The sequence below is a fragment of the Propithecus coquereli genome, unplaced genomic scaffold (genome assembly GCF_000956105.1).
Source record: "Propithecus coquereli isolate 6110/MARCELLA unplaced genomic scaffold, Pcoq_1.0 Scaffold27, whole genome shotgun sequence".
In the NCBI taxonomy this organism is placed as follows: Eukaryota; Metazoa; Chordata; class Mammalia; order Primates; family Indriidae; genus Propithecus; species Propithecus coquereli.
In genome coordinates, this window is record NW_012148285.1 from 3336606 (window position 1) to 3349045 (window position 12440).

The 12440-nt window shown below is 52.9% G+C and overlaps 1 protein-coding gene across 1 annotated transcript in view; it reads right to left on the bottom strand.

The window, feature by feature from the left end:
* Positions 1-570: 570 nt before the first annotated feature.
* The window catches only part of LOC105812972 (chromosome unknown open reading frame, human C16orf89), a gene marked incomplete at its 3' end in the record, with an annotated part of 19005 nt that continues 7135 nt past the window's right edge, over positions 571-12440 (bottom strand). Inside the window, 7 exon segments of the mRNA XM_012647535.1 lie at positions 571-608; positions 611-650; positions 5482-5663; positions 6038-6157; positions 8960-9046; positions 11298-11402; positions 12008-12143. Coding sequence (XP_012502989.1) covers positions 571-608; positions 611-650; positions 5482-5663; positions 6038-6157; positions 8960-9046; positions 11298-11402; positions 12008-12143 — 708 coding nt within the window.

Genomic DNA, 12440 nt, shown 5'->3' on the forward strand with positions numbered 1-12440 from the left:
CCTTCTGAGCGAGCCCATGTAGCTGGCCCCAGGTATGAGAGCCAGCCTATTTTGTAGCATGTGCTTTAAGCTTCAAGAGGATACTTCTTTTCAGGCCACTTGTTCCAGGGCAGTGTTCAGGGTTAGGTGGTGTTTGGTGTCAGTGCAATGCATGGGCCACGCCAGGAGCTATGGCAAATCTAGTTGGCTTGGACTGCAGGTATGGGGGGCACAGGTATGGGGGCCAGGACAGCCCCTTTCTGTCCACAATCAGCCCTATTAGTGCTTGAACTCAGGCCCCTCTTTGAGCCACTGGTCCTTTGAGCCAATGCCTGATGACGGTCAGTGTACTGTTGGCTAATGTCCCTCGAAATGCATGTCATTCCCAGAACCTCAGAATGTGATGTCATGTAGAAATTAGATCTTTGCAGCTGTAATTAGTTGAGGTCATACTGGAATAGGGTGGGCCCTAAATCCAATCTGATTGGTGTCCTGACAAGAACAGGGAGGCCAGGTGTAGTTCTCACATCTGTAATCCTAGCGCTCTTGGGAGGCCGAGGTGGAAAGATTTCTTGAGGCCTGGCGTTGGAGACCAGCCTGAGCAAGAGTGAGATATGTCTCTACCAAACATAGAAAAAATTAGCTAGGCATGGTGGCATGTGCCTGTAGTCTCAGCTACTCAGGTGGGAGGTAGAGGCAGGGGGATCGCTTGAGCCCAGTAGTTTGTGGCGGCAGAGAGGTACGATGATGCTACTGCACTCTAGCCCAGGTGGCAGAGCAAGACTCTGTCTCTAAAAAAAAAGAACAAGAGAGCCAGATCCCCAGAGATTGGAATGGTGAGATTGTCAGCAACCACCAGGAACTGGGAGAAAGTTGGGGGACAGATTCTATTCTTGAGCTTTCCAAGAGAGCGTGGCCCTGCTGGCACCTTGCTTTTTGGAAATGAATACAGTCAGGGACCGCAAAACGGTCACCAAGAGCAGCTCTGACGCTTGAACTAACCATAGTTCACTTTAGTTAACCCCAGTTGAAATGACTGCTCCTCTCAGGGAGTTACACAACCTGGCATGACGCAAATAAAGTCCTGCAGAGAGATTATGTTTTTCCGATCTTTGCATTCAGGCTGCTAAAAATAGTCACACAAACCCAGGCCTGCTGCCCACGTCTCTGCCTCCGAAGGTCCTCTTTTCTCTACGTCAGCCAGGAGCAGGCTGTCTCTGGCGAGTTCTGACTTTGGTCCTCTCCCTACTTTGAGGTTTCTGGCTGCTTTGCCAAGTTGTTCTAAGCACATGGCAGGTGCCATGGAAATTCTCCATTTGGACTGAGCAGCCCAAACCCACAGCTCCAGCCAAAGCACTCAGCAGCCTGGGCCTTTCTATTTTGCTCATGCCCACTCTTCAGCCGGCATTCCTTTGTCCCCTCTTCATGTCCTCATCCGAGTTCTGCCATCATTTGTATACCGAGCAGGGTTGAGCACCTCCTGTGTGCTCCGTGCTGAGGAAACTGCTGAGGAGACAGACTGGTGCCTGCTCTCGCGGAGCCGGGATCCTCAAGGGGAGGCACAGGAGACGCAGGCGTGGGGTGAGTGTGAGGTGGAGGCCAGGCAGGGCCGGGTCCTGCAGGGAGGGCTCCAGGGACATGAGTTGGATTTCAGCCAAGGGGAAAAAAATAGTCACTGGAAGGTTTGTCCTTTTAAGTGTTAGGTAAATAGCAAGGGAGACTCTCTTAGGGGCGAAGTGCGTGCCTGGCCTTGGGGCTGCCTCAGCAATTGCGCCACCTGGGAAGAAGGACGAGTGCGGCCTGGTCTTGCTGCTGCCCCATCTTAATCCTGCCCAGCAACTGCCACACCTGGGAAGAAGGAGGGACCCTGCTAACCTGCAGAAGAGTGCAGGGAAGTCCCCAGCCACAGGCCAGGCAGCCCAGGCACAATGGGATTTGGAAAGTGACCTGGAGCAACTTAGGCTGATACATGTCATCGACTGTCCATCAGAGTGGTTCTGTGGTGACGTCTGACCCATGAGGAGGGCCCAATCCGGACAGTAGAAAACAGGACCGCAGCTCATAATCAGAGCCCTTTTGTTGCCACAGAGGGGTCTGGTCACCGTTCTGTGGCGAACGTATCTTTCTCTTGCTCTGTAAACCTACCTTGTCCTTCCTCAATAAACTTTGATTCTCGCACTTGCTTTGCTTTTGGGGCGTCTGGTCATTCTTTGGCCAAGAGCACACCAAGAACCGAGAATGGACAAGATTACTAACCCCGAACCCCAACATAAGTAGTTTTATTAAGATGTAATTTACATGCTATAGACATACTGCAGACGGGATCAGAGTTCATCTGTGGGGCCTCCGTGAGCACTGTGTCCACACACGCACCTCTGGGAGCTCGTGACTCTGCTCAGCTTTGGGGCATGCATTTCCTGAACACGCCCCTTCTGCTGCTGTTCACCTTTTTCACGCACTTGGCAGATTCTGGCTGAGAGTGCTAAGCTCCAACAGGGTGTGGAATATAGCAAATATATTTGTATTTCCTCCACAAACCTTGAACGTGGACATTTATGCATTGGTATGAATTCATCAAGTGAGGGAAAGAGTCAGTAGAATGCTTGGGCAGTGCACCCGTCTTCCTCCATCATACGATGGGCCCCTTTGGTCACAACTGTTTCCTGTGTCTCCCCCCCACTCCCCGACTGTCACATTTGAGGGCAGAGACCACGTCTGCTTTCACTGCTGTTTCCCCAGCTCTACGAACAGTGTCTGGCACACAGCGTGTGCTCACGGATATTTCTGGAATTAATGGAAGGGAACACACGCTTGTTTTTGTTCTCAGCGGCATCTCCCATGCCCAAAACAAAGCTTGGCGCACAGTAGGTTCTCAATCTGTATTTATTGGATGAATAGAGGAGGCGTCAGGTTTCAGTCTGAAATGTCGGTTCTTGGCCCACCCATGGCCGAAGGATGACCAGACACGCCAAAGTAAGGCAAGCATGAAAATGAGGTTTATAGAAGAGAGAAAGATAGAATTATAGAGCAAAAGCAAGATGTAGGTTTATGGAGCATGATACATACGCCGGGGATGACGACCCCGCCCATTGTCGCAGCAAAGGGAGAGCAAAAGAAGGTCGAAAAGGGGTTGGTTATGGTCTCAGTCCTGTTTTATAGTGCCCGGATTGGGACCTCCCTCGTGGCTTAGACATCGCCATGGAACCGCTTTGGACAGTTGGGAGTTGCCTTACTACGCATGCGGGGCGTTCTAGGTCACTTGTCGACTCTGCGGTCCCTGTGCTGCTTGGCCTTGGGCTAGAACGTCCTCTGCATTCTTTTGCAGCTGGCGTGCCAAGTTATGACTGGACGATTCATAGGGTATTCCCTCCTCCCAGGTAGGGCAGTCGCTGGGGAGAGGATTAGGGTGGAGTAGGACTAAGATGGGGGCCTGGGCCTCCCTTGTTCTTCCTCTCAGGTGGGGCAATTGCACCAAGGCAAGAGCACCCACTTTCGTCCCTAGGAGGCCTGGACTCTCTCGATATCTACCTGACAGAGGTATTTGCCTGGGAATATTGTTCAGTAGCAAGAGACTGTGGGGACATGCTTTTTTTTTTGGTGGTGGTTGTGGGGAATTTAGGCAATGACTTTCTGCGAAGGAGGCATTTGAGCAGAAACTGGGAGGAAGGTGGAGAATCAATTGTGTGGACATCAGGGGTAGAGTATTCCAGAAAGACAGGAGAGACTTGCAAGGGACTTGAGCTTGGCGTGGGCTGGTTATGTTTGCTGAATGGGTACTTTGGGATATGGTTTTGTTATGGCTTGGCAACGAGAAAGTTCTTGTTTTTTTTCTGTTTTTTGAGACAGAGTCTTGCTCTCTCACCCAGGCTAGAGTGCGGTGGCGTCATCGTAGCTCACAGCAACCTCAAACTCCTGGGCTCAAGGGATCCTCCTGCCTCAGCCTCCCGAGTAGCTGGGACTACAGGCTTACAAAGCCCCTGCGTCTACATCATGTTAGATGCTCACGTGATTCATCCTCAGAGAGGAGAAGCCGAGGGCTGAGCGGGGAAGGAGGCGAGAAGGCTCCCCTGCCAGTGTTTTAGCTGCCGTCGGTGCCCTGCGTTGACGGTGGACATCCCACGGGGAGTGACGCTTCACGTGGGCTCGTCTGACACGTTTTCCTTTCTGTACTCGGTTTTGCATTAGGGTTCCCTTTTCTCGAAAGTGACTTGTAAGCTAAGGTTTCTCCTGTAGTGACTTCACCCCCCGGGTTTAGTGACTGAAGCCTTCTGAAATGAATCAGTGTCTGGCGGCAGTGACGAATCCATCCCAAGTTCAGGAAGGATGGCGGTGGGGCGATTCCCTCCTAATCCATCTACGCGCAGCCGACGTCTCCCAAGGCAGTGTGCCTGCTTCGGTAAATTTTTGTTGTGAAAGAACAATGTGAAAGAAATCCTTGAAGCACACAGAATGCTCAGTGGGTATTAAACTCTTGCCCCTGGTTTCCCAAGGAAACAGCAATCTCAAAAGTAAGCCACGCCCGGGCGTGGTGGCTCACGCCTGTAAACCTAGCACTTTGGGAGGCTGAGGTGGGAGAATCACTTGAGCCCAGGAGTTTGAGGCTGCGCTGAGCTGTGATGACGCCATGGCACTCTCTAGTCCAGGTGACAGAGTGAGACCCTGTCTCAAAAAAAAAAAAAAGTAAGCCAAACTTGTCAGCAAAACCCAGGAATGTTCCTCTGGGTCTGACAACTTAGAGCGACTGCGGGACAATGTCCAGAGGATTAGATGAAGGGAAAGTACTTCACAAAGGCAAGATCTAGAAGAACCACTCCCCACCCCCTCCACCGCTGGCTGGTCCCTGGGCACAGAATGAGCAGGGGATATGTTAATTCAGATGCTCGAGTTCAAATATGACCACGTAGCCACGTAAGGGTGATTGACAGCTGCTTCCCACCTCGAAGCAAAGCGAGATGATGCGTTTAAAGAGCCTCGCAGCCCGAGGGCCGGGGCGATTACCGTGGTTTTCTAGCCCGGAGTCTAATTTTGATTCTGGGTTGTCGTCAGCACCACAGACAGCACCTGAACCCCCAGTGAGGTTCCAGAAGGTCTTTTCTCAAATGCCGAATTAGCGTCGGCGCTCCAGCTGCCTGGTCCGGGTGTAGTCACACCGGGTCGGAGTGTGGGGGAGAGCTGCGAGCTGGGAACGCGAGGAACGCTGAAGCATCGGCTGCTGCTTCCGCTGCTTTGGGACAAGCCCCCACCAATGGGACGTTGTCACCTGTGGCGGCGGGTAATGCTTGCCCGGTACTCGGTGTGTTCCGGGCAGCGGTTTCAGGACTCTACAGACACAATTCTCCCGCAGTGGAGGTAATGTTGAGGCAGGCGTGTTATTATTCCGATTTTGCTGATGAGGAAACTGAGTCACAGAGAAGTTAGTGACTTTCCTCGAGGACACAGAGAGCTGGGATTTGAATCCAGGCCGCCCGACCACAGAGCCACACCATCAGCCACTGCGCTCACCACCTTTCGTGAAATGACGCGACCACGACATGACGTAATGACGCCGTGGGGCTCTTTGCACGGGATGTAGAAGTCAGTGCGTGTCGCCGTTCGCGGGCGTCTCTCGAGTTCCAGCTCGTGACTCGGACTGTTCTCTTCAGAGACCTTCCTTGTCCGGCTGGGACAGATGCCGTAGCCGACACCTGAACACGCAGGCTTTGGGACTCCAGTGCGTGGGCATCTTCAGAACCTGCGCCGAGTGGGGTTGGAGACTCGAAACAGAGACCTAGAGGTTGTTCAAGGCTGTCCTCAAGGCCGAGAAACAAGACTCAACTCTGGGTAAATTGCGCTCTAAGTTTATTTATCTCGCACCCCAAGGTCCCTCCCAGCTCCCGCCTGCCCTCGGGGCTTCCGAACCCCCTGAGATGTGAACCTGGGCGGCTTTGCTCATCTCCTTCTTCAGCTGCCTCCTTCCCAGGACGTGACCCACCCACCCCCGGGGACCTAAGGAAGGAGGACTCAAGGGGTCTGTTCAGCTTCAGGGCAGCAGGCGTGGAGCCGTGGTCTCAGTGGCTGCTTGGTGGTGACAGTGTGGATGGTTGTGGTGCTGCGTTTGCTGGAGGGTATTCTGCCAGGACATAGAGGAAGCCACCCAAGGCCGCAACCGCCGTGGCTGTGTTGTGGGTGGAGCAGCCATCTGGGGAGAGAGACCCCTGTGAGTGCCGGGTGGTGGCGACCTTGGCCCTTTATTCAACACGGTTCCAGTGTAAATGCTTGTCAGATGTCACCCCGCCAACTCGCGAGGCACTGTGTGGGCGCTTTGGTGACCCCTTAGATTCCCTTTGCTGGGCTGGGCGCCCACCCACCACCTGCTAAGGGCTCCCTTCTCCATCTGGGGGTACGCCCCCTCCCAAATGACTTACTCACACAGGGATGCAGAAGCCTGGCCGCCTTGTCTCAGGGGGATAACTCGGGGGTGCAGTTTATGCTCTAAACCATCCCCACCCCCACCCCCGGGGAGATCTGACCTGAGGCCACCCCCTCTTTTAGCTCCCCCTGGCCTTAGCCTGTCCCCCTGATGGCCTACTTCAATCAGCCTCAGGCACCAGACAGTACCTTGTCTCCGGCCCTGCTTAAGACCTTCTAAAATGGGGAAACTGAGGCTCAGGGTCCAGAGCTGAGCTCCCTGGCCCTGGTGACTCCACAGCTCATTTCTTGACCCCAACAGCCCCCCTCATAGCTGCCTCTGGCCTGTCCAGTCCCATGTGACCTCATGGCTCATGGAGTGAGAGTGTCAGGTGTGAGCCCCTGCCTGAGACGGTGCCCCCTTGGATGTATTTAGTTCTCTGAGCTCAAAGTGGGCTGCACAGCTTTGGTCTTGCAACCCATGCGCTCAGGGGGAGGGAGCCAGGACTACTTTCCTCCCTGCTGAAAGACCTTGAACAGGGAAGGACCCCAGGCAGGGCCTGGGAGGGAGGGAAATGCAGATTTCAAGGTGCTGAATTACTAACCCCAACAGTTTACGAGTATCAGTGGCCTACAGTACACCAAATGCCACGGGCAGCACTTTGCACGAGGATCAGGTATTAGTTCCCAACAGCCCTATGAAAGGGGCATGGTTTGGTGCCCATTTTACAGATGAGGAAACTGAGGCTCAGAGACGGTGAGTGACTCCCACAGCGAGTAAGGGGCAGATGCTGGACTCAGACCCAGACAGTCTGACTTCAAACTCTGTGCCCTTAGTCTGTCTCTCTGCCAGCTGCCTCCTGCTCCACGGCTGTGTGTCACAAGTGCAGGAATGAACATGCCACTCCCAGGCAATTTGCTTAGCTGCAGGTGAACCTGGAGGGGTCCCAGGAAAGGCCGTGGGCTCTGGGGTTTCTGCAGCCCCCTCCCTGGGCCTCAGCACAGTCCTCGTATTGGGCTGTCGGGCTCCAGGGAAGGGGCTGCCGTCCAGGGAGAGCATAGCAGGCCCCAGCCACCCCAGCCACAGCAGCCCCAGCTCGCTCTGCCTCAGGCAGGCCTCGCCAGGGCAGGGGCCTCTGGAAGTCTCCAGAGAGCTCCTCTCCCTTCCCTTGTGCAGCCTTTTGGTGGCAGCTACAAAATGGACCCAAGGGATTTGTGCTTCTGCTCCCCTCTCCTGTCTCCCGGCAGGTAGATGACGAGGCCAGGGGGGGTTGGTGGAGAGGCGTTTAGTTACTGGAATCATTCACCGGCACGTGCCGGACATCTGCTCCGGGAGCTGGCTCTTCCACCTCCCTCCCTGCTTTTTACTATAAAAGAAGTTGGCATCAAAGCCCTCTCCCCCTTCTTGGTCCCTCCCTGCCTGTGTCCCTCCCTCCCTTCCTTCAACATTACTCCTTGCCTTGCTTCCCTCCCAATACAGTTATAGCCTATTCTCAGTTTCCCTACATTGGTGGGCTGACCATACAACTTGTCATCACAACCAGGACACTTTGGGGAGGAGAGGGGACACTGTTCACAATGGCTCCAGGACAACAGGTGTAAACTGCAGCAGCCCTGGGAACACCAGGCCGTGTGGCCACCAGGGCTGTCATGGTCATGTGCCCATTGGCTCTCACGTCCCCTCCCTGCCTTTCCTGGCTCCAAACCCCAGCACACAGACCCCTCCAAACTACGGTTCCCAGGCTGCCTTGCCCACTGGCTTGCAGTTAGGTTTGACAACAGGAGGCGCAGGGGAGCAGCCAGCGTGTTTCTTGCCTCCTCTGTATGTCTCGCCCGTGTCCAGCTCCTGCAGGTCTGCTAACACCACCTCCCCCTGCTGTCCCTCCAGCTCCGGGGAGGGTGGTGGGTGGTTTCCTGCAATGGTTAATTCTGGGTTGTCACTTTTTCTGTTTTTAGTTCTTCTAACACTGATTGAAGTAGGCCATCGGGGGGACAGGCTAAGTCCAGGGGGAGCTGAACAAGGGGGTGGCCTCAGGTCAGATCCCACCAGGGGTGGGGGGGATGGTTTAGAGCATAAATTGCACCCCAAGTTATGCCCCTGAGACAAGGCGGCCAGGCTTCTGCATCCCTGTGTGAGTAAGTCATTTGGGAGGGGGCGTACCTCCAGACGGAGAAGGGAGCCCTTAGCAGGTGGTGGGTGGGCGCCCAGCCCAGCAAAGGGAATCTAAGGGGTCACTTCTGAAACGAGTTCTCTATATTAAATTCTTTCTGTCGAAGTTCTCAGGGTGGGTTCTATTTTCCTGACCAGACCTTGGCTGAGAAGGGTTATCTTTGTGATTTTCAACAACAATCGAAATTTCTCTTATTCTCTTTTGACTGGGGGCAGTATCTCTGGAGCCCCCACTTTCTGAGAGGAGGCCATCAGAGATGCCTACCCTTCCCTCCACCTCCCTCTGACTTGCACCCCTTCAGCGATGCCAGGGGCCTTTTTTTCCATTGAGGGAAACCTGGGTATAAAAGAGAACGAATGAGCTCCATTTTGCTAGGATGTCTCAGTTTCAGTCTGAGAAGGTACCTTGGGTATTTTCATTACCTGTAAATTGTTTTTCTCGCCTCTTCACTCGTCTCAAAAAATGCTGTTGGTATTGAATAGCTTTAGATAATTCTTCATCTTTAACATCTGGGAGAAGAGCAAAAGGTGAATTTCTCAAGATGGATTTTTTTCGGAGATGGATTTTTAAATGTGACTCACTAAACTTCTTCCCCCTCACAGCACTTCAAGTAATTTAGATTTTTCTCTTGAACCTTGAGGCTATTCCAGAGGTTTCCTCCTGCACCGGTCTGCAGATCCTTCCACATAGCCACATAGCCTAAATTTGTCATCTGATGGTTTCTCAAATTGCGTTCCTCCAAACACCCACCATCAGAATGGCTGGAGGCGCTAGTTAAAAATGTACGTTCCTCCAAGACAAGCAAAAACCCAGGGAATTCATCACCACTAGACCAGGCTGATAAGAAATGCTCAAGGGAGTCCTACCTCTGCAAGCAAAAAGACAATAATCACTATCACAAGAACAGGAAAAGTATAAAACTCACTGGTAGTGCACATACATAAAGCAGAAAGAGAAATAAATCAAACCTGATCACTACAGAAAACCACCAAATAGCAATGGTAACAGTAAGAGAGGAAAGGAACAAAGGCTACACAAAAGAACCAGAAAACAATTAACAAAATGACAGGAGTAAGTCCTCATCAGTCAACAATAACCTTGAATGTAAATGGGTTAAATTCCCCACTTAAAACACATAGACAAGCAGGGCATGGTGGTGCGTGCCTGTGGTCCCAGCTACTTGGGAGGCTGAGGCGGGAGGATCCCTCGCGCCCAGGAGTGGGAGGCTGCAGTGAGCTGTGATTGCGTCACTGTATATTCTGAAACATACAACACATTGTTATGGACTGTGGTCACCCTGCTGTGCAATGGGATCCAGCAATCGTACTTCTGGGCATGTATCCAAAGGAAAGGAAATAAGTGTGTCAAAGAGATACCTGCAGCCCCATGTCCACTGCAGCAGCATCCACACTAACCAAGATACAGAACCGACCTGAGTGTCCATCCACAGATGAATGGATAAGAAAATGTGGTGGACATGCCCAATGAAATACCACGCAGCCATGAAAAAGAACGAAACCCTGTCATTCACAGCAACGCGATGAGCCTGGAGGATATTATGTGAAATAAGTGAGGCCCAGAAATACAAATGTTGCATGTTCTCTCACACGTGGAAGGTGACAAAGTTGATCTCATAGAGGTAGAGAGTAGAACAGTGGTTACTGGAGGCGGGGAAGTGGAGGGAGGAGGGCGGAGAGGGAGAGATTGGTTAACAGACACCAAAGTGCAGCTAGATTTGAGGAACAAATTCTATGTTCTACAGCTCTATAGCGTGACTACAATGAACAGAAATTTATTGTACATTTTCAAATAGCTGGAAGAGCAGATTTTGAACGTTCCCAACACAAAGAAATGATAAATGTTTGAGGAGATGGATCGGCTAATTTGCCCGATTGGATCATTGCACATTGTATACTTGTGTGGACATATCACGCCGTACTCCATATGTATGCACAATTACTATGTATCTATTAAAAACCATAATAAAAGAGAAAAAAATGCAAGTTCCAGGACCCCCAGCCTGCTGATTCTATAGGTGCAGGGGCCCAATTTTATAAACTCTGTTTTAAAAACGAACTCTCTTATTTCAAAAGCGTTTGCCTCTTAGAGCACCAGGCTTCTCGTGCGGGACGCCAGCACTCTCCCTGCCCGTGGCACCGGCCAGGCGCCCTCATGTGTGTTGTGTCCACTCCCCTCACGGCTGAGGAAGGTGGATATTTTTATGCACATTTATTTACAGACAGGAAAATTGAGGCTCAGAGAGGCGAAGTGACTTCAAAGAGAACCAGCTGTCAAATGTCACACAGCTGGAAGGGCCCTCGCCCTTGCTGACCACCCCACCTAAAGAACCTGCCCCATGGGCTCAGCCTGTTTGTCGCCTTCATGGCTCTTACCAGAACTTGCAATTGTTTCCCTTATTGGTTTGCTTGGTGGTTTCTGTCTCTTTTCCAAAGGACTCTGGTTTTCCCTAGAGCCCAGAGGGCGTCTGGCACATTCTCAGGGCTCAAAACATACTTGTTGATGCAGGTGCAGGGGGCCAACATCCGCCAACGAGACTGCCTCCCATCCTGCAAAGTTGGGCTCCCAAGGCTCCGAGCCCATTTCCACCGCGCATGTCTGTGTGTGAGTGTGTGTGCACGCACATGCATGTTACAAATCTCTCTCAGTGCCCCTGATACCAGTGTGTTGTTTCCCTGCCTGGCCTAGAAACCCTGTCCCTGCAACTGTCCTGCCCCCAGCCAGGGCAGAAGCACAGCTCACCCGGCTTCCCGAAGCATCCTTCCTGTGCCTTCTGCCAGCTGAGAATGGCCTCCAGCCAGCGGAGCTTGTAGAAGTCCAAGAAGCCTCCCATTCCGCAGAACATGACTGCAAGCAAAGACAGGGGGCCTCTGCAGGCCTGCCCACCTCCTCCCCCTCCCTGAGGCCCGCACGGTGCCGCCGGCCTCCTCCCGCTGGGCGGGGCAGCGCCGGGGAGGTGGGCTGGAAGGAGGCAGCCTGAGGCTCCCTTGTAGGAGGGATTTGTACCCCAAGCCATAGAGCAGCCGCCCAGGGGCTCCCTTTCGGCCCCCCCCTATGATTTTGAGGGTCTATCTGGCCGTCAGCTAGTCCGTGTGACTGTCCAGAGCTCCGCCATTGGGTTAGCTTTTGGGGACAGGAAGCTGTCACACAGTGGCAGGTAAAATACAGGATGCCCAGTTATATTTGAATTTTTGATAAACAACGAATACGATTTTTTAGTATAAGTACATCCCATGCAATATTTGGGATGAACTTACCCTAAAAGTGTATTAGTTGCCTATCTGAAGGTCAGGTTTAACTGAGCACTCTCTATTTTCACTTGCTTAATCTGGCGACTCTGTGCCTGTGTGTGTGTGTGTGTGTGTGTGTGTGTGTGTGTGCGCGCGCGCACACACGAGCCCCAGTCACGGACACCCTGCTGCTTTGTCCCACGGGCAGAATGCCAGGCTCACTGTTTTCCATGAAGATGTCCCGGGTGGGGTAGGCGTATCCGATGGCCTCGGCTCTGCGGTTCAGGTCCATCATGTTGGCGCAGAAGAGGTCGATATAGTGCTGGCTGCGGTGGAACAGCCCCTCGGTGCAGCCCTTCTGGGGGACAAACACCCGAGACGAGGGAGTCAGTGGAACGGATGACAGACACACACCCTGTGACGGGCCAAGACTTGCAGTTCTGAGACGGCCCTGCAAGGGGCTGCGTTTGGAGCAGGTCTTTTCTCCTTTTTCTGGGATTTCGTCCCCCCCACACTCCCAGCCTGTTTGGGGCTGCATGACTGGGGGTCAAAGAGAGCCAGCTTCCGGTCCCAGCTCTGCCACTCAGGAGCTGTGTGGCCTTGGCCTGCTAGATCAACATTGCTGAGCCTCAAGGGTTTTCACTAGGAAAGGGTG